This window comes from Zeus faber (assembly GCF_960531495.2).
Source record: "Zeus faber genome assembly, chromosome: 4".
Taxonomy (NCBI): domain Eukaryota; kingdom Metazoa; phylum Chordata; class Actinopteri; order Zeiformes; family Zeidae; genus Zeus; species Zeus faber.
Genome location: NC_137191.1, coordinates 5,595,840 through 5,622,609, shown reverse-complemented (window position 1 = coordinate 5,622,609; position 26,770 = coordinate 5,595,840). Strand labels below are relative to the sequence as shown.

Genomic DNA, 26,770 nt, shown 5'->3' with positions numbered 1-26,770 from the left:
CTAGGAGCTGAAGGCCAGCTTGACGCTGCAGGAGGAGTAGCCCTCGTCGCTGGCCACGCTCTGCAGGCTGCTGTGGTCGTCCAGGTCGCTGGTGCTCGCTGTGCTCACGCTGTCCAGCTCTCCATGGGAGAACTCTGTGCTTTCCACGTCCACCTCAATCTCCTCTGTGGGGGGGGGGGACATCAGAACAACCGCTCGTGAATTATCAGAATGGCATCACAACAATTTGCAAAAAGGTCGATTTTAAATAGCGAGTGTGTTCAAAGGTGGCGACGCGTGAGGCGGTCGTCTGCGTACAGCTGGACCCCGTGACGCTGATGGTGTGACGCCGGCTCAGGTACCTTGGTCAGAGTCGGAGCGGTCGGAGCAGAGAGTGGAGCCCACACTGTCCATACGTATCCGCTCTCCGTCGCCGGGGCCCCCGGCCCCGCTGCCGCCCCGCAGCAGGTCCAGCTGGCGCTGGAGGTGCCGCTGCTCGCGCTCCAGGGAATCCAGCTGGTACTGGCTCTTCCTGTCTGCCTCTTCAAGTTTCTGGCAGAGGAGAGGAGAGCGAGGGGGAGCAGAGGAAGGTGAAATGGTTAATTCTCCTCAATGTCATATTTTAACCTTTGCTGTAGGGCTGGATGGTTCCATTCAATCAGACTAATGAGATAGCGCACCATACAATTCTATATCTATATCGACAATTTACACATAATGACAACGGCTCCCGACTCAGTTTACCAGTCAACAAGCATTCACAGAACAAACTCAGTCTTTAAAGAAATTGCATTTTTTTTTTTTTTTTTTCATTTGTGACTAGGGTGGTATTTAATCTAAGCAGAAAACAGTTCCATAACCTCCAAACAAAGTATTAATCTATTTAAATGTATTCAGAAATCGAATCGCATTGTTACATTTCTTACTCAGCTCTATTTTATGCCCAATGAGAACTCCTGGAGCTTAACAAAAAAGAAAAAAGAAAAAAAGAAAAAATGACGGTGCCTTCTCCCCACCCGCTGCACTTCGCAGGGCCCTGACCTCCTTAAGAGACAGGCTTGTTTACAGCCCTGACACGGTGCCGAGAGGACGGCCGCACCCCCCCCCCCACCCGCCCTCACCCCCACCCCCACCCCCACCCCTGGTGTCGCTGTCGCCGACGGAGACGAGCGCGACGCCTGGAGCCGAGCCAAGAACAACGAGCCACAGTGAGGCTCCGGCCGAGGCCGCGGGACGGTGCGTGTGACACGCGGCCGACGCTCAACCACAGCAGACCCCCGAGGGATCCACACTGTTCCATCCCAGAATCACAATGTGCTGATTTAAATTTTTATTTCTTTCGATAGATGCGGGAAAGGGGGGGGGGGGGGGGGGTCAGAACAGAAAAATAGTGGTAATCAAAAAAATATGTATAATAAAAATAATAATACAAATAAAAATACATAAATAAATAGATGGATGGATTAATTAATTAAAAAAGTAAAATTAAATGAATGACTTCCACAACAAATCCCACCGTTCATTACCAAACTGTGGCGTTTAGATTTCTTCATCAAGATCCAGGGAAGCCCTCGTCTTCACCCGAAGACGGTCACTTTCTTTTCTCCGAAGTTTGACCTTCTGATCCACTGATTTGTTTTTTTTTTTGTTTTTTTTCTTCACTTGAGGTGGTAGGGATATCTTTTAGGTTTTTTTGGGGCGGGCTGACAACTAGCTCCGCTGCTTTATCAAATTCACGGCGGCTGCCTTTCACCTCTTGCACGTGCGTGATCTTTGCGTTTTTTCCAGGAATGGCGGACCCAGCCACCAATAATGGAGACGGCACAATGAGGAACATGCAGAACGCAAAAACATACAATGCCGTCTGGAAAGGGTTATTATATGGAATTTTTGAACAAAATAATCCTACAGATTCCCACTTTAACAGCACCCACCAGTTGAATGCTGGGGTCATCTATAGGAACAGAGCAACCCAACAGGCATGTTTATAGCCTGCTCAAACGGAAAGTGACTCTGTATGACAGGTAAAGTAATAAAGACACGTCGCCTGTGTTGTTGAACCCAACATGGTACGGGGTTTCACGATTCCAAATCGGAATCAAAAATCTATCAAAGCAGGTTCGCGGCGATTCTCCCCATATTCCTGTGAGATAATATTGTCCGACGTGGTCGCCATAGAATTTACAGTCCATATATGCTACTTAAACCAATGTGCGAACTAGGGGTGTCAAATGTGCTGACTAAATGACCGATCGTGTCAACAGTTAAATCCAAACCGTTTTTGTGTAATGACCTGTTTCCAAAATAAAATTTAATATAAAATGAAGGGTGCTGTTTTCCAAATGTGAGAGGGAGCAGTGTGCACCTACACCGCCATGCGGTGTAGGTGCAGGAGTTTGGTTTTTTCACTTGTCGTGCTTGAAAATGGCAACTCGGCGGGAGATTCGGAGGGTCTCACAAAACCCTGCAGTGCAATGAAAGTCACTAAAGTTCCCGTGAATCACAATGAAAGATCGGGCCCCCGGCTAGATCCACCCCCATTTATTGAACCGTCAGTAGCACCTCCGCCTCCGCCCAATCTATCGGGCGTAAATTTACTTATTTTTATATATATATATATATATATATATATATAGCCTACTTTAATTATTTCAGGGATTTTTTTCAGCATTATCATGGCATGTGTGAAAAGGTGCAAGACTGAAATTTTCCTAAATGCAGCCACATGTGTGAATAAGTGAGTAAAACTCACTAGCAGTGCCGGAAAGACTATCCATCTAATTTACCAGGAATTATGTGTGAAAGGGGCTTCACAATAACATAGCCGTCAGTGCTGAAAAAAACACGTGTAAATGGAAAGTCAAATTGAATCATGGATTTGTAGAATCCTGACGCCCTACAAGATGGCGACCCCGCCCGTCAATGAAGCCTGGTTACCTTTATGTGTGATTTGGCTTTGTTGAGGAGGCCCAGCGTGGTGTGGCGGTTGCAGTCGGGTCCCAGCGGGATGAGGGTCTTCAACCGCTCCAGACACAGCCGCAGGTGAGCTCGCCTGCGCGGGGGGGGGGGGGGGGGGGGCAGAACCATCTGGTTAAAAATTCGGAATCCTCAACCCATTTTCTTAAGCGGTGGAGGCCCAAAACCATTACTGTTGTCCACCAGAACGGCGGCCTCCAATCACCACATTATCCCCGTGCTGGTCCCTCTTTTCTCACGTCCATCTTTGGTTTCCCTCTTACATTACAAATTTCAGCTGACAGGTGGGGGGGGTGGTGTAAGAGCATCCACCCCCCTTCCTCTCCACTTTCCATCTTCCCGACAGTCCCTCAGTCTGAGTCTGCAGACGGGGGCCCCGCGCGCTATCAGTCCCGCTAATGGCCCCGGAGTTGAGAGGTAAAGAGAGATAATTGCGGCTATAACGCAATCAGCACTCCATTAGCGGGGAGGCTGGCGGGGCTGCTCCTTCGGCTGCCCTGAGGGGTGGGGGCGAGGTGGAGTGGGACTCTGTGGAAACAACACAGGCCCAGGCCAAAGTACCGGCCTGAGTCCTATGGGTTGGAGCCGCTCAACAGGTCTTACAGGAGTTAACCCCTTCTTTCCGGGCGAGGGCGACCGCTAAGCTGTGAGGAGGGCAGCCATGTGAGCCACGGCTGGCTGGAGCTGTGTGTACGTGGGAGCGAGATGAGGGCAAGACGTCCGGCTACGCAGGGATGGCCCTGATAAGAACACTAAAGTGAGCCATTACACCGGCCCGGTCTGAGGAGGAATGAATGTGCCACGTTGAATTGGGCGACGCAGGCACGCAGGCACGCAGGCACGCAGGCAGGCAGGCAGGCAGGCAGGCAGGCAGGCAGGCGCACGCACACACACACGGGGTGATGATAACTATCAGTCTGGCTCTGGGCGTCTAATCAGTTGTTCTTCACGAGGCTGAACGGAGCCCTCGTTCACTCTTTATCAGCCCGCTCTCGCTCTGTATCTGCGGCCGTCTGATCCCTCCACCGCCACCGCCACCCCCACCCAACACACTCACACAGATAGCGCCCCGCTATTAATCACCCTGTCCCCATCCATGGTGGCCTGGACGGGATCCTACCACCATGAGTTTATATACCCAACCCTAAAAAGAGGCTCCAGAAGGATATAATAGTTTCAATAAATACACTAATTATTTTCCTTTCACAATTTTTTTTTTTTCAATTATACAATTACTCTATGCATTTTCTTTAGATTAGGAAATCAGGTAATAGTGCAGTATTATGGTGTATGCTCTTCACAAATTATATAAATGGCCATTTGCAACCGATGAATATGTTTACGCAGCAGTCAACAAGATAACTTTTCATTTTTTAAATATGGAACGACAGGCCAACCCATTTTACTGAAGCTGTACTTAGCACATTAAAATGAATAATCCATTTGCATGATGCCTCACTTAATCAATTATTTAATGACTAATGTTTTTTTTTTTTTAATTAATATTCTGCCGATTGATTATTTGATTTATTTGATGAATCGGTTCTCCCGTATTTTAATACCGAAATATTCTGCCGTCAGTGCCGCACTATTTGTTCAGCTGGCTCACACAGGTTCATACTCTTTGTAGCACATTATGTGCACCTACAGAAGGAAACAAAAGATGAGCGCACACACACACACACACACACACACACACACACACACACACACACACACACACACACACACACACACACACACACACACACACACACACACACACACACACACAAAAACACACACACACACAAAAACACACAAATGCACGCAGGGACGTCACGCATCTGTGGGTGTGCAGGGTAACAGGGGACCGTGCTCCCGCTGGCTTAATGCACGCGGTCGCACGTTCAAACCGTTACTCATCGTGCGTTCAGAAATCAAGGGCAGGCAGGGAGGGTGGACCGGTCCATGGAGGACATGTCTGGCCCTGCCCTGATTTCAGAGCTGCCAAAATGTCTGCTGACATCAGAAGATGCATCAGAAGATTTGGCCCAACAATTATTCCAACAAAGACACAAACTTACGATATAGTCATTCCAGGATTTCAGTCATATGGATTGTTATGTCTATGATTTATTTATATAGCAGTACTTATGTCCCCTTTAAAATAATATTGACACAAACAAACACAAACAACCACATGATGACATTAGAAACCCACCTTTTAATACACCAACACCAACACCACCAACAAGTCAATTATTTTGCCACATTCCTAGTTGTGATCTGTGTGGTTGACCAAGCCGTCCAGTTAAAACACTCCAGACACGACCTGACCACTGGTGCTTCACCCCAATGCTGACCATAAGACCACAACTACACCCGTCCCCCGCCCCCACCAGTGAACCATGTGTACATGATTTACTGGTTACGTGGGCGACTGAGACTCCCACTGTGTGGGAAGTGACACAGACATCCATAACAAACACCATCCATCTATTAGTGTGTAAGTGTGTGTGTGTGTGTGTGTGTGGTTGAGTCACTGCTTTGTGCCAAGTCAGTGTGAAACAACAGCCGCCCTGCCACACCCCAGGTGATAATTATGTTGATGAAGATGCACAGGTAGTTTTGGATTTCTTTGAATGGATTGTAATGGTGCGTGCGTGCGTGCGTGCATCCGTGTGTGTGTGCGTGCGTGCATCCGTGTGTGTGTGCGTGAGTGCATCCGTGTGTGTGTGTGTGGTTTCTCTTTCATTCTCTACGTCCCTCTGATGCGGTTTATTCTTCTTTTCTCATTAGAACTTTCCACATCAGAACATCCCCCGTCCTGCCGACTGAGAGAGACACACACACACACACACACACACACACACACACACACACACACACACACACACACACACACACACACACACACACACACACACACACACACACACACACACACACACACACACACACACACACACACACACAAAAAGCAGTCACTTCCTAGGCAAAATTGAAATCAAGCCCTAACCTGATCAATGGACGTCACAGATAACTTCATTTAAAAATGATGGAGAAATGACACGTGAACAGATAGTACCAGATCCTGTCTCCCTGTCTCTCTAACGCTATCTCCAACACAGTAACCAATAGATTAAATGTCACGGACTCCTGGCCATTCATGTTATTCGTCAGCGAGGTCAAAGGTCCCAGATTCCTCAGGACAGTTGTTTATCGCTAACGCCTCGGGGCCAAAGACCTTAAGCCCCATGCAGCTTACACTACAAGTGGCTTGTGAACTTAAATACCTGCACAACATCTCCACCTCCCAGCGTAGGTAGGACAGACGGAAATAGAACCCAATGCACAAATTCTTAGAACCGGCAGCAAGTAGTTAGGTACATTAAACCTCCACACCGGCCTTCTATGCAGAGGAAAACTTGATCTCCGCAGCTGAGAGGATCAGGGCGAGCAAAGGTGGAGGCTGATGGGGGTGATGGATCGAAAGTTGAGGCCGCGGGCCCTCGCTGCCGCTTTCATTCATTTCATTCACCCAGCCGGCCGATCAAGAGCCCCAGCTGAAGGCGTGGCCCTCCATCTGTGGCGGATTACGTAACACGTGGTCCATCGCCACCGGGACCGGTGCTCAAAACTGTCATGCACAGCAGGGATGTGGGACGCCCATCGCTGACGACAGGACAACAAGAGCGGACGGCCACTTTTTACAAATTTACAAATTTATTTCTGCTGTGAGGGGGTGGATCACTGGGATTCTAGGAGGAGGGACAAAAAAAATAAAAAATAAAAAATAAAAAAGACTTCTTGCCTGGTGGGTAAAACAACCTGCCTTTAGAAATCCCTCACTGTCTTTTGGTAGGCAGCGCGCCCGCATCACCGCCGCGCAGATCGATCACTGATCTAACCGGCTTTTCATGGGATGAGACACCACGGTCCCGGTGTACCGTCATCTAGCCAGAGTCTATCTGGGAAAGAGTTACCGGATGGAAAATACCTGGAGAACCGAAGATAAAAGATAAACAAGAACAAGATAAAATCAATGTTCTCCTCTTCAGTGTTTGAAGACAGGAGTGTTATCCCGTGGGAGTGGGGGAGTGGGGGGGTCTCCCCAGGGCTGCACACCTGGTGTACACAAGGCTTTGACTTCCATATAGGACTTCATTGTATTCCTGAGGGCCGCGGCTGGCGGGTTCTCCTCCCCGTCCCTGCCGAGACAACCGGGACGCTCCGCTCTCCCAACATGTGTGTCTGGGTGTCTGCATGGGGGCTTGTGGGAGGTGTGTACGTTGGAAGCGTGCATACATGTGTGTGTGCGTGTGTGTATGTGTGCGTGTGTGTTTATATGTGTGTGTCTGTGTGTGTGTGCGTGCGTGCGTGCGTGCGTGCATGCATGCGTGCGTGTGCGTTCCTGTGGCCCAGTTGGGTCCCCAGGCAAGCGGACGGTTCTCTTGGCTCCACTGTGGGAGTGAGCAGCCAGGCCTGGCAGCAACCCAAAACGTGATCTGCCCCGCCACCCCCCACACCTTCCGTCCCCACCACACCCACCTTCTGGCCTCTTCTGCAACTCCATTCTAATCCAATGACTGTATATAAAAAAAAAAAAACAATACTCCGATACGATTCGATTCTACTATTTAAACTTCTGAATGGATTGAATATTTTTTTGGAAGTTGTGCAACCATTTTCCACTCAAATCGTTTGTGGGTCTCCTGCAGATTGTTTGTAGCGCAACTCAATTGCACAAAAGATATAATTCAGCTATTTATTGTGCATATTTTTGTATTTGCTTCATAAAAAAATTAGACGAATGAAATATTTAATTTCCGTGAAATATTTTCGGAATACACGTCAGATGGTACACTGAAAGTTCTCGTTGTGTATAAAATGTCAATATATCAAAATGAATTAAATCCATACGAAATGGAGTCGTGAGATCCTGCCCAGCACCCGGCCTTATTAATTCAGAAAGGTCCTCGCGCTGCTCGCTCTTCCTCCCCCTCTTCAGCTCCAGCCACCTCACTTGTTTCTCTGATCGTGTCCAAACTGCCCGTGATGTGATTGAAGTGGAGCTCTTTATGAAGGAGGCCTTTGAAGCTCGGCCTGGCTGGCGGGGCGGGGGCGCAGGGCTGCCCACCACAGCCCCTGCCTACACACTACGTCCTCCTCTGATCAGTATAAATAAAACACTTTGCATTCTCTAAACAACGTTTCTGTACTATTAAAAGTGAAATAAACCATCTACTTTTGTCAATTTCAACATATTTGAGAGACAATTTTCAGTTTTTTCCAAATGTGGAAGGCGCCACTATTTTCGGCCATGACCGTGTATTCCACTCATCTTCATTGTCGTCATCTACTATTCATCCCTCCGCTGTCAGTCAGAATTTCCTGTTCTCCTCTCCCGTCCCCTCTCCCTCCTTCCTCCTCCTCTCCTCCCCTCCTTCCTCCTCCTCTCCTCCCCTCATTCGTCCTCCTCCTTCCTCCTCCTCCTCTCGTCCCCTACTTCCTCCTCCTCTCCTCCTCTACCCTCGTCCCCTCCTTCCTCCTCGTCTCCTCCCCTCGTCCCCTCCTTCCTCCTCCTCCTCACCTGCACAGAGTGAGTGATTACAGCAGATTCTGTGTGATGCAGAAATCATCAAATCTATATTCAGCGAGCGATCAAAACCAAAAGCGTCCTTTGTAAAGTGCCAGGACGCCAGACTGAATGAGTTCAATATTAACAAGCAGATGACAGGACCCACTCAAAAGAGTTCCTCCCACCAACACTGACTGGTTTTCAGCAATATGCAACTCACCACTGGAATAATACTATTATCAGTATTATTCATTATCCAAAAAATGACGATCCTAATTATCCAAAAACACAGACAGAAAGGGAGTGAAAAGAGAGAAACAGGAACAAGAGGAAAACACGGCGGCCCGGCATCCAGTTCTCATTATTCTCAGTTATTAATATTCTTTTGTTTTTCACTGTAAGGGCACACTGCTCTCATTCTGCGTTTGTGACGGATATGCAGTACCACTCGAAAACAAGCAAACAAACACACGCACACAACCGCTTCCGTGTGTAAGGTGCATGTAGCCGTGCGACTAAAATTAAGATCGCAAGAATTTTTTTCTAAGCCTTCCTGATTAAGCCTCACATGAATTAACATACCAGGGGTCTGCAGTCCTATTAAGGAGTTACATAAATCTACATTTTTTTGGTGTTTAAAAAAAAAAAAATAAAAAAAATAAAAAAAAGTGCCTTTTCTGGCCGGACGTTGGACAAATTGCGCAAATTGTAATACTTGCACAATAAAAACACTGTTGATTCTTTAGTTCAACATCCCACGGAACCGCCATTATTCTCAGTAAGTCCCAAAAAAAAAAAGGTATAAATACTTGCCTGCCCCAGATTCCAAACTTGTGAATAAGTAATTAATGAATGACTTCTCAGGCCATCCAAGATGTATGACATAATTACTGGATGTGCACTTAAAGGAGAAGGGTCAGATTTCTGGCCCCGGATACACATCACTACTCAACACAGCCCCCCCCGCGCACCCCTTTGACCACTTCCCTTGAATTCCCAAATGTCTTTGACTCGCGCGCACACGCGGGCGTGGTGCATGCACACAGCATGCTCACGCATTCTAGCTGCACGCATGGAAACCCCCACTCCCACCCCCACCACCACCACCACCACCACCACCACCACCCTACCAGTGTGACCTACTTCCAATGTGCGTAGGGGGAGAGGAAATATGACCCTTCACCCACTTATTACACTAATTACATATCACCGACGATGGTCTGTAAATCTCCTGAGCTGACACGTGGGGGAAATTAAGACATCATTATACGGGCCCGGGCAGCGACACACCGGTGGAAAGACGGAGAAGAAGAACGATTTACACGGGACTTGATGCGGCGAGGATAGCGGAGGCAGCCTGTTGGGCGGAGGCGGCTCGTTGGGCTGAGGCGGCTTGTTGGGCGGAGGCGGCATGGGGCCGATGTCGAGGGTCACTGAAGTGATTACAGCTCACCGCGACACAAAGCCTCATTTAAACTAGAGCAGGCCCTGAGCTTTCCGCACTACACAAAATTAGCGCACAATTATCTTGGTATCGGGAGCCTGGCAACCCCCCGCCCCAAGCACAAGGAAATTACATGAAATTATTTATCGGTTTCCTTTTTGGCATTAAAGTATGGTCCTTGTTCCTAGATCTGTGAAATCCATTATTTAAGTAAGAGGCAGCGGCTTCCTAGGTTTCCAGATAAAAAACTATTTTGTCACACTCTTTACAGCTTCCATCTGCATAAAGATGAGCGGTGTAAATAAAATACAATCAAATGAAATAAATGCATCCTAAATTACATTGCGTGATAATTAATTGTTTTGCTGTGATGTGCTGCAGTTAAACCAAGGGTAATTTTGCAGCCAGGTGAAGTTTGTTGTCTATGAGCACGCACGCACGCACGCACGCACGCACGCACACTTAACAATGAATCGACTATCAATAAATTGCTCATGAGAATTGAATCGACGAGATTTCAAATTAAACAATCAACTGAACAATCTGCGGTCTCGTTGTAATTACATCAGCGGGAGCTCTCCTGCCCGCGCAGGCCGTTTAAAAATGTGTCACATTCTCCGCTGCGGTCCCTCGCCGGAGCGACAGGGGGCATTCGAGAAAGAAATACCCAGTGGAGCAGGAAGCAGAAGTAGACGCGGGCTTCCGAAAGAATGACGAACAACAAACATGGCCGCGCGTCGAACACAAAATGTTTATTGTTTATTGTTGCTAAACAACTAACGTTCAACTCCCACAAAGTCCTGGGGGTGCGCGACCTGGTGTAGCACCACCCCCTGGTGATGTCATTGGCACTAACGTTATCAATTAATCGACGATTGTTTGTCAAGATTAGCAACTATGGATCAAGTAAATGCCTTTAGATTTGCATCCCTAACACAAACACGCGCCCCGTGTTTGCTCACCACCTTTGTTTAACTGGCTAGCAACGCTGACACAAAGGCGAGGGTTGTTTTTCCCGGTGGAGATACTCCTTCAGTGATTCTCTGCACCTCCCTTGCTCTTTCTTTCATTCTTTTATCTCTCTCTCTCTCTCTCTCTCTCTCTCTCTCTCTCTCTCTCTCTCTCTCTCTCATGGGTGCTTCTGGCTCACTCCACCCCTTTCACATGACTGCTGCGTGGGTCACATGCTCACCTATACAGGCAGCCCCGTGGCACCTGACTGAATAGGGGGGTTTGGATTTACGAGTGGAAACCACCACTGGTTAGCTCCACTGCTGGAACAGTCATCAAAACAGCTAAATAACAGCTTGGCTGGCAAACCGGAGCTTGCCATATGTGCTTTTGCCGACTACTGCGTTATTATTCCGACCATAAATGGTGTAGAATGAGCAGGAAGTGACTATGGATGGAAACACGCCTGTATATGGAAAGGGTGGAGATTTGGCTGGAAACACGACAACTAGGAGCTGGTATAAACTATTGTCCATACTGCGCTCTCGGATTTCACACTTTTAATGCATAACAAGCATCATAAGCCCAGAGCAGTCATGTGCCTTTAAAGTCACGCATCGGACAAGAAACCCAGGAACATGCGCCCGCCCCCCAAACTCTGAGTTATTAGATGATAATTCAAATGGCACCCTCGTCTCTGGGGCAAAGGTAAACAAGCAGGGGAGTCCTGGTGCGGGCTGTACATCGAAGCCAGTGTGGTGAAAGTAATATTTAGCCTGCTGGGGACGCGCAAGTTAATCCGTCACCTTTCTCGGCTCACATACATACATACAGTAATGGATGGACACACACACACACACACACACACACACACACACACACACACACACACACACACACACACACACACACACACACACACACACACACACACACACACACACACACACACAGAGAGAGAGAGAGAGAGAGAGAGAGAGAGATTAGAACAGGCCCTGCTCCACAGCCGCTGGAGGCTTTCTTCGACTGATGGAAGAGCTGCTTTTCAGCCCTCCTTCATAAAAACAGACAGATGGGCTAAATAAAGAGAACGGGTGAAAGATGGAAAGATGGAGAGAACGAGAGAAAAGCGTGTTCCCCATTTAAAAAAAAAAAAATGGATGGAATGGAACGTTTTTTTTGTTTTAATCTGAAATCCTGTACATCATCTGATGGACAGTTTTATCCCAAGGAGCTTACAGTGCCATCAACACAGAACATGTAAAGCATTGGGCGGGGCAGACCCACAGTACATAACCCATAACCCACCCCCCGGCTTCACGACACCACCCAACACCCTGGGGCTGCTGTAAGCTTCAGGGGACCAAGAGGCCACGGCCTCCGTCCTCCGTCAGCTTTGATGGTGTCGACGGGCTCGGTCGGACCCCGATCAGGCCCCCCTTGACTGCCACAGACGAGGGTTCCCTTAACTTTCTTCCCTTTCAACAGCAAACCAAAGCAGACCCCCCCCCCCCCCGCCCAAAAAAAACCACGCCAGCAGCCTGAAAACCTAAGCTGGAAACGTGGGGGAAAGGTAGCAGCCCACCGAGACCCTGTCTTATGTTAGTCCGCAGTTAACGCACTACAATAACAACCGGTACAATCGTCCATTGTGCAGCCTCCTCACTGCACATGATGGGCGGACTGACAGATGTTAGGTTTGATAAACAGCGCTGAGGAATGGGAGGAATGCCCCCCCCCCCCCACCCCCCACCCACCCACCTACCCGCCCCCAACCCTTCTTATACAATCCTCTCATCTCGTCTGAGGAGCCAAACAACCGCTATCGAGACTTGGAATTCCTCAGGAACTCTGCTATGGATGCTGACCCAGATTCAATGCGGAGGGGAAGAGAGTGATGAAAATAAAAACGCAGACAGGCGATAATTCACCACCGCGTGCGTGCGTGTGCGTGTGCGCGTGCGTGTGCGGGTGCAGGTGTGCGCGGGCAGGCGGGCACGGTACTCCCGATTCCTAACAACGCGTGTGGGGTGTTTCTTTTTTTAAGGGCAGTTGTGACCTCAATTCCTTCCCCCCTGCCCTCCTCCCACTCTAAGCAGATTCAGTGTCTGGAAGAGAGCGTATCCTTCCTGCGAGCGCTGAGCAGAACCAGCGGCGATGGGATGTTTAGTCTAGGAGCCGCTGTGAAAATACTCTGCAACCCGAAAAAAATAAAAAGAAATTTAAAAGGGAATTGTACACGGGGACGCCATGCCCCCCTGCTGCACCGCCATTGCCCAAGCAGTGTGAAGTCTGCCGCTTAGCATTGAGGTGCAGCGCGCACGATAGCCCCCCCCAAAAGGAAGCATAGGAGGCGATGCATAACAACAAGATCTGGGTTGCACAAGAGAATCAACGGAGCAGCACTACCATACAGAGAACTAAGAGTAGAGCCAAAAAGAGAAAGAAGAGAGCCGGTGGCACAGAAGTGTAGATGCACACGCAGATGCACACACACACACACACACACACACACACGCGCGCACACATACACACACACACACACACACACTGCGTGCACTCGGACGCACGCATGCACACGCACGCCCGCACACACACAGATGCCAGCTGTGTGGTGTGTGTGTAGCAGGGCCAAGGGAGACTGGGCAGACAACCATCCCTAACGCACGGATTAGTTCGCACGTGCACAACTGCCTTTTAATCTTCTCCACTGACAAAGACTCCGGTCAGGATGTGGGGAGCGAGAGGGAGGGCGAGAGAGTGAAAGAGAGAGAGGGAAAATCTGGGAAGGGGAGGTGAGGGATTGAGAGAAGCGCACATGTCTTTACTGGGGCATCCAGAACACACACACACACACACACACACACACACACACACACACACACACACACACACACACACACACACACACACACACACACACACACACACACACACACACACACACACACACACACACACACACACACAGATCTTGTGATTCTGATACATCTCTCTGCTCCTAAACAAATGTCTGCATCCATCCATCCATCCATCAATCTGTCCCACACTCTCTCTTCCCCTGCATCTCCCCAGCTGCAGGCCACCCAGGCAGTCACCCCCCCACGCCAACCCCTCCCCTATGGCTTGGAGTGACCCGCGGGGTCAGGACAGAAGCTTTGGATTATAAACTTCAATATGGCACGGCTCCTAAAAAAGGACTGCTGCAAAACCCCCGGCTGATCGAGCCAGATGTTGCCTCTGTCCAGATCTGTCCAGAGGTGCTTTCCCGCATCCGGAAATGGGATGCTGCACACTCGTTTAATCACCAACACACATCACACTCGAGCCGCACGCAAGCATGCACACATGCATGCGTGCACAAACAGACTCCAACATAATTAAGGCCAACCGCAGTAACTGAACTTGACTTGGCCTGCGCAGCCGTAGTTCCGGATGATCCCGTAAACTAGCCGTCACCGGGGCAAACAATGCAATCGCTGCCTGCCTATTCGTCGAGGAAGAGGAAGGGGGGGGGCGGCGTGAGTTAGCGGGAGCGCACGCTGTGATTGGTGAGCCTCTAACCTCCGAGGGCTCCCGCGATTGGCCATAAGTGAGTGGTGTTTTCCCGTTTTCCCCAGCTCTGGGGTTATAAATAGAACTGGTAGTCAGATTTGGCCCGATTGGAGCCGTCCTGTGTTTTATTACATTTTTTCTACGTGTCAAACATCCATCTCCCTTCCTCTCTCTGCTTCTGTCTCTCCGTCCATCATCCGATACACGCTACAGATTCAGGACAACCAGGATGTGAATGTGACGCTCTGCTCCAGCCAGGGGAAAGGAAAACAGAGCATTCCACCCTGGCTTGACATGCTGCCTTTAACGGCGTGGATTGAAAAAAGAAAAAACATTTTAAACTTGCAGGAGGCGATAGAAGCCTCTGACTTTTCTTCCTTTTCCCTTTTTAAATGTGAAAATTGACCTCTCAGTTAATATAAAAGCAGCTCTTCCAAAACAGACGTCTCGACAGACAACAAACACCAGTGTGTTTTAAATATGGCCGAATAAGAACACCTGCCCGGTTCTGGGAAAGGCGTCGACTAAGCCCGGCCGACGCCGCTCCCCGTTCCGTTTGGTTACGCACCATCATCTGACGGAATGCGGCCCGGGTGCAGTTTTTCGCTGCATCAGGGCACAACAAGTAGGCGCGGAGATAGAGCGCGAGTCAAAGGTCAGAGGAGCGGGAGGAGTATCCTGGCTAAAGTCTCTCTGCACGGTTCGTGTGAGTGTGAGGGCGTGGCCATTTGGAGAGGGCTGGTGGAGCAACAGTGACCTGGGCTTCTCCAGTGTCCACTTATGTCATCTGCTACCTAACAGTGACAGCGGGTAAGGCAGGTGGTTTGCACGCCTTTAAGTTAGCCAGTAACCAGTACACTTATAGACTCTAAAGTGCATGATGACAACTATTGTAATTTTTTTGCACCTTTTTTTGCACCTTTTTCTGCACCTCCAGCACGAGTGCAGGTTAGGATTAAGTGCTGGTCAATGGTCTTCTGAGTCAGGTATGTTTGACTGTTTTCTGTCATTTCTGCCCGTTTCCTTCCCTACAGGTCAATTGCTCCCTCTTCCTCAGGGCAGGCCGGTGGGGCCGGCGCCAGAGTGTCGGAGGGAGTGCGAAACGTGTCACGGCACGTGTGCGTGCAACGCCGTTCTCTGGCTGTGCTCGCCAGACCAAAGATCAAGTCCCCTAAGCTGCTTTTGTGGGCCAAGAAAAGCTTACAAGTTGTCACGTTGGAGGGAGCGAACGACGCCGCAGCAAGGCCTCAGAAGCGGTTGCTGGGCGGCAGCAGGAAGCTGGTGGAGACCTGGTCCTTATTCATGTGCGACTGCTTACTCTACACCACTGCTGGGGAGGGAGCAGAACCCTTATCTCCCACCGGTCGGATGCAAGGCGGGGGTACATGGACAACGTCATTGTTTGACAAATATGACCTTTATGTAACTTACAGCAAGGGACGCTCACTGTTAAGTCAAACTGAATATTGAAGTTATACACGCTTGTATGTTCATTAACAGTCGAGGAAAAATATTCTTGATTTTATTGACTCATCATTTTATATCTTTATGCCCAAATGGCTGCATGAGACACAATATTGAGACCAGGGGCACATACAGCAATGGAATGAAAGCAAAACAGCATCATTGCTGTAAAACATAGATAATATTATATATGAACATATGTGTGTACATGTGTATTTGTATGCAATACATATAGGTATGATTGCGTTTATAGTTTATATGAATATTATCCCTTTTTGAATCTTTTGTTTTTAACTGACTAGGCAGGACCAATTTAACATTTCACCCGAATCATATACTAATTGCTTACGATAGGCATTATTTTACAGCCCACTCACTTAATGGAAACCAAAGTATCTGCACCATCCATGTGGAAAGGCTGAGTGTTTGTGTGTTTGTCGACGTTTAGAAGTAAACAAAAAAAATAATAAAATGAGACTCCCACGCTCTTCAAATGAGGCGTGACCATCTTCATTTGCCCTCGTGATACAGAGCCAAAACAAATAGCTTGCAGCCCCCGCCTGGCTCTCTGCCTATGGTGGCCGTGACAAAGTAGGACTAATTTCCACGGGCGGCATACGCTGAAAAGTACTCAACACACACTGTTTACAGCCCACCAAAAGGAATTGGCTGGAAGAGGAGAAAAAAAAAAGTGAATAATACCACAAGGATCCAGACACTAGCGCCTGTAATTTGTAGTCTTCATTCGGAGCCGGTCCCTGATAAACAGCATTATAATAAATAGGCGGTGTTAGTGCTTGTGGCACTGGATCAATCACATTTGCGAGAGAGAGAGAGAGAGAGAGAGAGAGAGAGAGAGAGAGAGAGAGAGAGAGAGAGAGAGAGAGAGAGAGAAAAACAAAACTACTGTATTGATTATCCATAAAGAGAGACAATATACAAAAAGGCCTAATCAAAACAGATTTAATCTACAGCAAGTTCTGAGCAATGACTATCATTTTCTATCCTACCCTTAACAAACAATGCTCACTGAGCAGCTAGTCCGCAAAAGCTCGGCTTTAATTAGAGGAAATGTATCACCATGGTGAAAAACAAAAAAAAAAGTCTAATATGCAGGAAGCCCCTATGATCAAAGGGGTGAAACCACAACATTATCTAGTCGAGACATACACCATCCAACCGCTCCACCCTCGGCTCCCTGCTCCGTACAGTGTGTCTATATGCTGCTAAGCCTGACTAACACAGAGTAATTTAGCACTGACATGTGGAAGTGAACCGGGCCGTTAAGAGGCACATGATCAAAGTCGGTGAAGACCGCGGTGTTATCTGGTCGTGCCGAGCTTTGTGAGCATCTGGAATGTGTGTGTGCGTGTGTGTGTGTGTGTGTGTGTGCGTGCGTGCGTGCGTGCGTGTGCGCTCGTGCCTGTGTGTACGTTAAAGCCTCTTTCATCTGTGTCCTGTGGCCTTTGCTGTCTGCCATAACTCTGCCGTACAGCAGGGGTTATCAGGAGCCCGACGGTAGCTACAGAACCAGGAGCTCCGTGGCTGCAGCGGAGATGTGAGTGGCTGATAAGTCGTTGAAAAAGGGCCCCGGTGAAGATAGACTGTAAAAGAATGGCGGCTAACTCCAATTTAAAGCACCGCCAAGTGTGCTGGAACGGAACGGGGGCAGCTCCTGTTCGAAGAATGATGGCATAAGCCTCATGCACTTGAGTGCACAACTCTGGCTGATACATATAGCTTAGAGCAGGGCATGTTCTTAAAAAGGGAATTGGATTAACCGCCGGCAAAAAAAAAATAAATGCTAAAATGAGGAACGGCGAGATTATAAGCGATTTTGACTTTAAGTGTGGCTCTTGAAAAGATGGATTACCATTTAATTCCCCCCCCGTTCTTCTTCCTATACTGAGGGAGATTTGAGAAGAGGGTTTAGGTTCCCCGACAAAGCAAGGACACCGTGCTCCATGTGTTCGGCCGCGAAGCAAAGCAGGCAGCGAACGAGAGAATGAGCCTCCATTGGGAAGAAGGTGTGTGGTGCGACCCCACGCCAACACGGCGTGCAACTACTATTGTGAGCAACCGCCTCCACCGATTTTACCTTCAATCACGTCACTTGGGCCCTACGGTTCATAATGAGCCTCTAACTCATCATTTACGGCCGCGACACCATTTTGGAAAACACGCCCGCTCTCTTAGGACTTGAGACTTAATTTGTTACTACGGGCGTGACCCGGGTGTGACGTCACCTCTAAAGGACTGAGCTTCACTGCTGCGATGTGGTGAAGACGGGGCCCCTGTTGGCCAGAAAAAAAAATGGAGGGATGAAAACGCTTCAAAGCCGTAGCATTATGTACGATAGAGAGTGAGAGTGAGAGAGAATGCGTGTATGTTCTGAGAGCAGAACACACACACCAAAAAAAAAAAAAAAAAAAAAAGGCATCCCATCTATCTGCCCGCTACAGCCGGCCAACCAGCTGGCCTTGTGTGGTGAGATGGCGTCGCCTATGAGCACCATGATGACACATCAACTCGGGTCTATATTTAACTCGCTGGACGCCTCTCCTTCCAATGTTCCCATTCTTTTAGGAGAGTGTGCCAGGAAGAGAAAGGCGAGGGAGACAAAAAAGGCTAGGTGATGTGTAATTACGCTGAATGGATCAGGCCTCCCACATCTTTCCATTGTACACGCGCCCCTCACGAGATAATGAAATGGAAGGCAAAGCTTAGCTTTCTATTTACCATAAATCCTGGAAGTCTAGCCGCACTTATTTATGGTCTCAATAGCCCCGTATGGCTCCAGCGCAGCCTAAACACCAGCTAGTGCCCGATGTGGGTGGTAGTCTCACCATCTGATAAGGATCCCTAGAAACCACAGTCTCCTTTCGTATCAGGCACGCCATCAAAAAGCTAGGGTCTTTCCCTCAATAGCCACAAATACCTTTGGGGATTCTTTGTAGATAAAAATCCTACCAGAGACTGCAAAGATACGCCTGTCAAAGAAGATCAGTTCAAGGCCCAAAAAAAGCTTTGAGACAATAAAAACACAGTGCAATCCGGGGCATATTATGGTGTAGGAATGTGTTCGCGACGCAGCAAAGGGCGGGACCATCGCAAAACAAAAACAGAGTTCCAGTGGAAAACAACAAGCCTGACATGCTTTGTAAGAGGGAAGGAGGGAAAGGCCATCCTTTTAATTTTCTTTTCTTTCACCTAATCACCTAATCCTAAACCGTCGTACATTCCTTCATTAACACAAGGAAACATCTGAGGGTTTGTTTACATGTCAGGCCAGGATGTCTCAATGCATGCGGAGTTTAACATTTCAGCAGCAAAAACATGTAAAAGCAAGACCAACTCACCTATTCTTCTCCAACTCATTGTGTGTCGACCTGCAAAGAGAGGTAAAAAAAAACCAAAAAAACATTAATTATGAAATACTGGCAGCCAATAGAGAGCAACCATCAATCCATCTTTGTCTGCCACTTTGGGCAGCCAGGCTCCAAGGAGGGCTGCAGACTACCCCACACCATGAGTGGGACACCAGTCTGATGCAGGGCCGCACGCATTCAGTCACACATCGCCCATGCAATTTAGAAACTCCAATTAGACAGAGGAAACCCAAGAAAACATGGGGAGAATATACAAATTCAACACAGACAGCCTTAAAATCTAGTAGTTCCACTGCTAATATGTTGTAGAGTTGGGTGAATACACAAATAAACGACACAAGCGCAGCCTTGATATAGACACCGTGAATTTGCTTTGTCTCGTTCCAGTGGATTTATTTAATAATTCCCAAATGATACAGAGTGCTCGCGAAGTGCCACGCAGCCTTCACACTGACAGCAACATCCGCCACGTGAGCGTGGGGGGCCCAAACAACTGCCTTATGAAGCCTCCCAAACAACTGCTCGGAGAGAGAGTGAACGAGAAAAGAGACTGTGGTTGTTGGCATTTGAAAGTGCTCTCTCTCTCTCTCTCTCTCTCTCTCTCTCTCTCTCTCTCTCTCTCTCTCTCTCTCTCTCTCTCTCTCTCTCTCTCTCTCTCTCTCTCTCTCTCTCTCTCATCTCTCTCTCTCTCTCTCTCTCCTCTCTCTCTCTCTCTCTCTCTCTCTCTCTCTCTCTCTCTCTCTCTCTCTCTCTCTCTCTCTCTCTCTCTCTCTCTCCACGTGGCAGCCCGGGTTCAGTGCTCTGTTAATAATGCAAAGTGAATCAGCTGGTCCCTAAGAGCTTCTTTGTGAGGCAGCGTGCTGAAGGGAGACAGGCCCTCCTCCTGATGCTCGAATGGCCAGGGTTCCAATCTGCGCGCGTGCGCGCGTGTACACACACACACACACACACACACACACACACACACACACACACACACACACACACACACACACACACACACACACACACACACACACACACACACACACAAGCAAGGCGCTTTTCTTTATTCAGGGACTATTAATAAATGCATTATTTTCTCCCTGCTTCCATTTTTTTGTCATGCTGCGCTGACCTGATATGTTTTTCATCTTGTTAATGCAGAAGCAGGAAATGTGGTGAAAGGAGGATGGCGATGGGGGTGGAGGGGCGGTTTAAGAGAGCGGAAGGACATAAATGGTCAAAGAGAACGAGGCTGTGGGAGCTTAATTATTTACATCACTAAAAACAGCATATGTATCCATTAGAATACATTACTAGTTAGGAAATGGAGGTGTTAAGTCAAAGGTGATGTGACACAGGGTGGATGGCAGGCCTAGTGAACATAGTGCAATAGCAACAAATCGTGAATCTCATATGCAGGCTCGTAGGCTAAGGCCTGAGCACTCACACACCTGTTCATACAAGGTTTTAAATTACATATTCTACAGCCTCACAAAAGGGATGGAGGGCTGCGCGCTGCACGGGCCAACCAGCTTGGCACGCCAAGATGTATCTCGATTAACCCGAACCACTTTTATCTGTGTGGCCGCGCCCACCGCCTCGACAGTCAGTTTCCATTATTCTGAATTAGTGACAATCCTTTGCCTAGCCACTGTCACAGCCCTCTGTATCAAGAAACACACACATCTTTGTAGGGCCCCGTTGATCCCATTCAGGGAGATCAATCTATGTCAGCCCGATATCCTATAGGCTTTCATCGGTGCCGCCCTTCTCAGCCTCCCATATCAGCAATCATCGAGCCTCAAGCTCAGTGACAATGCACCGTAGATTATGGCCATTTCGGTGTTTAAGCAAGACCACACGGCAACAATGGCTTTCTTACACAGTCGCACGCACGCACGCACGCACGCACGCACGCACGCACGCACGCACGCACACACACACACACACACACACACACACACACACACACACACACACACACACACACACACACACACACACACACACACACACACACACACACACACACACACACACACACACACACACACACACACACACACAGTAGGTCGATGAGAGATAAAGGCAGTCCTGTAAATGGTAGGTGAGAGAGGACAGAGTCTGATAAGCGCATCACTTTAACCCTCAACATGCAACAAAGAACACTTTCTTGCTGGCATGTAACCTGGAGCAAGCCCAGGCCTATATCTGATCATGACTGTTGCCATGCAGAATGAGGCAGCGTGCCTTGCTCGTGATGAGTAATGTGCAGTTTGTGTTAGTGGACGATTCCATCGCTACATAAATATTAACAGCATTTTGGAGAGAGTCGGCATTGTTTCATGTATGGCTGTCGATGGGCAGATAAATATAAATGGAAGAGAAGAGAGGAGGAGCAGACTGCAAAAACAGATCCTCACCTTTGGGTCCTACAAATATTTCTCTACAGCTATGGCATTGCAACAGAAGAGAGGCTAAACTGTAGAAATGACAAATGTTTTTATTATGTTTGGAGGGACAGTTTTTTTTTGTTGTTTTTTTTTTTTTTAATCAAAGCCAAGTGAAAAAAAAAAACCTAGATTTTCTTTATATACATTTTGCAATTGATAAACCTATTATCAGTCCCGCAAAAGGCACCACTTATTCACCTTGGTCGCCTGCAAACAACACAGCCATAAATAGCAGCCTTTTCCGTTTTAGGGGTGAAGAAAAATACCCCCCCCACCTCCGGTGTAGACTACACGTGACGTGAAAAAAGAGCGCATTCGACAATGAACAACAGGACAACGTGCCGGTACAATGGCAGTTATAAGTTAAAATAACCAACAGCGGGTTTAATTCAACCGTAATGACACGGTTAGCGCGGTGCTCGCGATGTTGTCGAGGTGTAACTTTCCCCCCGGTCCCTAACCTCCGCCACTGCAGCCGCTTTGACAATCAGCTGACGAGAAGCCCCCCCCTCCCCCAGACCGACCCCAAAGCTGTGCATGTGCAAATGCTGCTCAATGGGTGCGTGACTCTTTCAACTTATGATTTCTTTGGCGCAGAAGCCAACTGTTTTTTTTGGGGGGGGGGGGGTTTATTTTATTTTTTTTAAACAAACTTTGAACATTTGCATGTGCTATTGACTGGGACCGACACAGCGGTAAACAACGCGATGCAACGCCACAGTTGGCCGGAGGCAGACGGACGTCTCTTACCTATTGTGGTTGTTGTTGAACTTCTTATTTCGGAATTTTCTTTGCCTCTGATAGTTTGCAGTCGGGCTTGAGGGAAACGTCGACGCATACCCGTGTTCACATTCTGCCCAAAAATAAAATAAAAAAAATAAAAAGAGAGAGAGAAAGAGATGACGTGAGATGCAAGACACATGACGTCGGAGGAAAGGGCAGCGAACGGCGAGCCGCGGCGCGACTGCCACGTAAACGTCCGAACGCGCGGACGAAGCGCCGTTTACGACGCACAGCGACGGGTGTCGACTAGCTGCGGGTTTCAGCGCGGCATTACCTCGGTCTCTCCTCTCCAGGTACTCCGCCGCTTCCAGCAACCGCTGGATGTTAATCAGCTGAATGGCCGTCATCTCCACAGCGCCGCGTAGTCGGTTGTCACGTCGGCTATGTCACTTTTGCTTCGGTTTCCACCTTCCTGTGCTGCTCTAACCTTCGCTTGTGGAGTGACAGGCACGGCGGGTTGATCTAATACGCGCGGGGGTGTAACGCGCCCGTGGCCGCAGCACGAGGAGAGGATTTATAATAAAAATATGGGGTTTTCCTCCACTGTCCTCATCGGTTCGCAGACGGGGTTTCAAGCTGGCACGCCGACCGGTTCGCGTCCTGACGGGGCCCGGCGTTTAAAAATCCCGAGGCTGGTGTAGCAAAGTATTGCAAAAAATATCTAGCAAACGCGATAACAAACAGTATATATATATATATATATATATATATATTAAAAAAAAAAAACAAAAAAAAACGGGTATAAACAATATAAAATATCCCCGAGGCTCCAGAGCCACCGCTGCTCCGTCTCCTCCGCTTCCCTGTTTGTTTACCTCGCCGCACAGCTGCGGGGCGGAGCCCAGGAGGGGGCAGGCGGGGCCGACCGCGGAGCACTCTGGGAAGTGTAGTTGCGGCGGGGGTTGAGTTTTAAAGATACGCGACATCAACAACAACAACAACAAACCGAGAAGCGTCTCAATGCGCCAAGCCCGACAGTTGCTAAACTTGCAAACTATTAAAAATTAAAATTACAATTAAAAATTACAAAAGCATCCCGAAAACAGTTTCTTCCAAAATACCATCTTGGTAACGGACAGCTGACTCCATGCACATTCATTCGTTCGCCCACTGTAAATATTAAATATTTCTATGTTTATTTCTTAACCGTTACCGTTCAGCGTACCAAAAAGTGTTAGAGAGGGGGGCTCAGTGGACATTTCTAAACTGTGAAAAAAAAAAATGTTTTTTTTAATCTGGCTTATAATTAGCAACTCTCTTTCAATTATTAGTGGGTTGTTTTTTTTCATCCATCCCTTTCTAATTATTTTTTATTTATTTTATCCATTCATTTGAATTATTTTATCCTTCTTTAAGTTGTTTTATTATCGCACTTGTATCATCTTCCCTTTTGGTTTATCTATTGTATGTGCTTTGGAAATAAAGTTCATTATTATTCAATATACTGCTTGGTCATTACAGAAATTGTAGATAGTTTATTACAGATCTTCTCCCAATGTATGTAAATATGTTTCCTAAATCTTGCTTTACTTTTACCTCTTTTTTTTTTCCTACTTTATTTTACGTTCTGTGTGTTCTGCAATAACTAAGAGTCACTGAGAACCGGAGTGAAATCAAGCAAACCTGGCCAATAAAGTGTGACTCTGATTCTCATAAGCCACACGTCCAACGTCTACGAGTTACTAACGCAAACTTAAAATTGGCTTCTGCTGTCCACGCCGTGTAAGTTTGTTGATGGGGCATTCTCAGGCCTATTCGACTGGTCATGGAGACATGGAGAAGCAACACAACCGCCAATGTGAATAGTTCTATTGGGATATATATATTTTTCTTTTAATTTAAACAGCGCTGCAGAGGCAGGTTTCGTTTGTCAGAATAGTTCAAATTCTAATTCTTAATGTGCAGATTGCGCGCAAACTGTTCGACCGCTTCACCTGTGATGCGGTGGGATTTTCTGACCGTTCCCCGTCGTCATAATCTCATCAGACCTACAAGTTCCATGGTGCACCGGGGCAGGGGGCTTGTGTCCACGAGCCAAAGCCAGGCCCAGCAACACGTGACGTCACCACCACGCGGACAGCCGATTGGCTGGCGGCTTCGACTGGCATCGCGGCCACGCGCCGGCGCGGCCAATCGGGACGGGACTCTGCGCCATGTGGAAGCCGTGCGAACACGCCCACAAATACCAGGAAGCAAACATTTGGTGGACGGGGGGGGGGAATTAAAAAATAAATAAATAAATAAATAAAAAAAAACTTAAGCCACAATCTGTTGGTGCAAGATTTGCATGTGTCAGTATTACTGCTGGGATCTGTCAGAGCAACCCTGCTGCACATGCATCACCCAACATGACCAACTCTGCAACGAATATATATATATATATGTTACAGACTGGTACGCATTGAAAATAAAACCATCAAAAGATATCACGACAACTCAAATAAGGCACAAAAAAATTTTGGTATTACAATTTCAAGTGCAATCTCGAGCCAACTAATGCAGATGTGTTGGACATGGAGCCAGTGATGTCGTTGCAGGTGCAACATGATTGAGCCTTTTGCCGATTAGGAGATGGAGCCAACTAAGTACAATCAATTAAAATCCCAAATCGTAATAATGATTTCAACTTAAACACTTGAAATCATGTAACCAAGCACTGTTTTTTGTTCGATTGTTGTCCTTTTCCCCCCTCTCTTCCTCCAACTACTATGCGGGGGTACAATGACATCATCCTTTACTGAGTTGGAGGGCGCTGCAATGTGCTCACGTCATACCAGATATATATATACATATATACAGTATATATATATATATATATATCAGATATAGCGATATATCATAGGAAACACTGCCCACAAGCACAGCCACAAAGCCAAACCTTGTTTTATATGTGACTGCAAGAAAATAAACATGCATGTGCAAGCCAGTGAGTATTTGTTCGGGAGCCCTTAGAATGGAAATGCACGTTTAAAAAAGGAAAAGAAAAGGGAAAACAAAAAAAAGGAAAAGTCACCCCGGGCAGGTGAATATATGCTTCTAAACGAGGTTTTTGTTTGGGCACTTTGCAGCCGACCGGTGCGCGCACGCACACGGGCTTGTGCCGGTCGTAACAGGCAGCGGGGCTCGGCTGCATCAACTCAGCCCTTTGTTGTCTGAGACTGTTCACAATGAAAGTGTTGTTTTTCCTCCGAGACGCGCAAGTGCGACCGCGACGCGAGCGCAACTCACTTCCATCCTTCCTCTCGGCGCTCTCGATGAAGCTCGCGGCCTCCAGCAAAACTTGCACGTTTTTCAGGAAAGTGTCGATCTGCTCCATCGGGGAGTCCGCGGAGTGGAAGACGTCATTGAAGGGGCAGCCGGACACCTGGAAGTCCGGCCGGTCCAGGGACGCCGCGGGGTCGAAGAACACCTCCTCGGCCGCCGCGCCTCCTCGCTGCCGCTCGCTTTTGGCCATTTTTTTCGCCGTAGTTCGTGTGGGGGCTTTCCCGTGTTCGTGCCGAAGAAGGAGTTGGGGCAGCTGCCGACGGACGCCGCTACTCTGCTCGGACGGGGTTCGGTGAATGCGGAGCGGGATGTGGAGCGGCGGCTCTGGATGGAGGAGCAGGATGGGGGAGCTCTGCAGGGTCCCTGCGCCCGCCCGCCCCACCGCTGTTTTTATTTTTATTTTTCATCTACATCAACAACGAAAGAAAGACAACAACAACATCATAATGGTAACAACAACAATAATAATAACAATAATAATAATAATAATAATAATAATAATAATAATAGTGATATAAAAATAATATAAATGAATACAAACTCACTGCATGGTGCCTACACCCTCATGTTCAACAGCTTTATAGTTTGGAAACTCCATATAATAAAAAAAAAGAATAATAATAATAATAATCATCATCATCATCATCATCATCATCGTCACGACAACCATAATAATAGTAATAATAATGATAAAAGCAACTTCAGTAATACTTTCAATAATTTGATTTGCGTTACAGAGATAACAACAAAACTATGATCAAAACGATACGATACAACTTTATTGGTCAGTAGGGCACTGAAATTCATTTTGCTTCCCTGGGAAAGGCCCCTCAAAACATTTAGGACCTACAGGTAAACAATAATGTCAAAACATTATTCTCTAATAGTGTGTCTTGTCAATTGAGTAACGGTGAAGTTTAACATTAATCATTTTGAGGACCCCCGGGGGTCCCTGGACCCCATG

General features: G+C 47.7%; 1 protein-coding gene across 2 annotated transcripts; it reads right to left on the bottom strand.

Annotated features, from left to right (window-relative positions):
• Positions 1-25,996, bottom strand: mxi1 (max interactor 1, dimerization protein; the record flags this gene model as incomplete). Of its 2 annotated transcripts, none has more annotated exons than XM_079998976.1 (6): positions 1-164; positions 342-531; positions 2,917-3,031; positions 19,292-19,321; positions 22,510-22,612; positions 25,771-25,996. In XM_079998976.1, the coding sequence occupies 6 exons, from the start codon at positions 25,994-25,996 to the stop codon at positions 1-3; spliced, it is 828 nt and encodes a 275-aa protein (XP_079855102.1). The 2 variants fall into 2 exon arrangements, with proteins under 2 accessions (XP_079855102.1, XP_079855103.1); XM_079998977.1 differs by lacking the exon at positions 25,771-25,996 and adding an exon at positions 22,817-22,942.
• Positions 25,997-26,770: the final 774 nt, after the last annotated feature.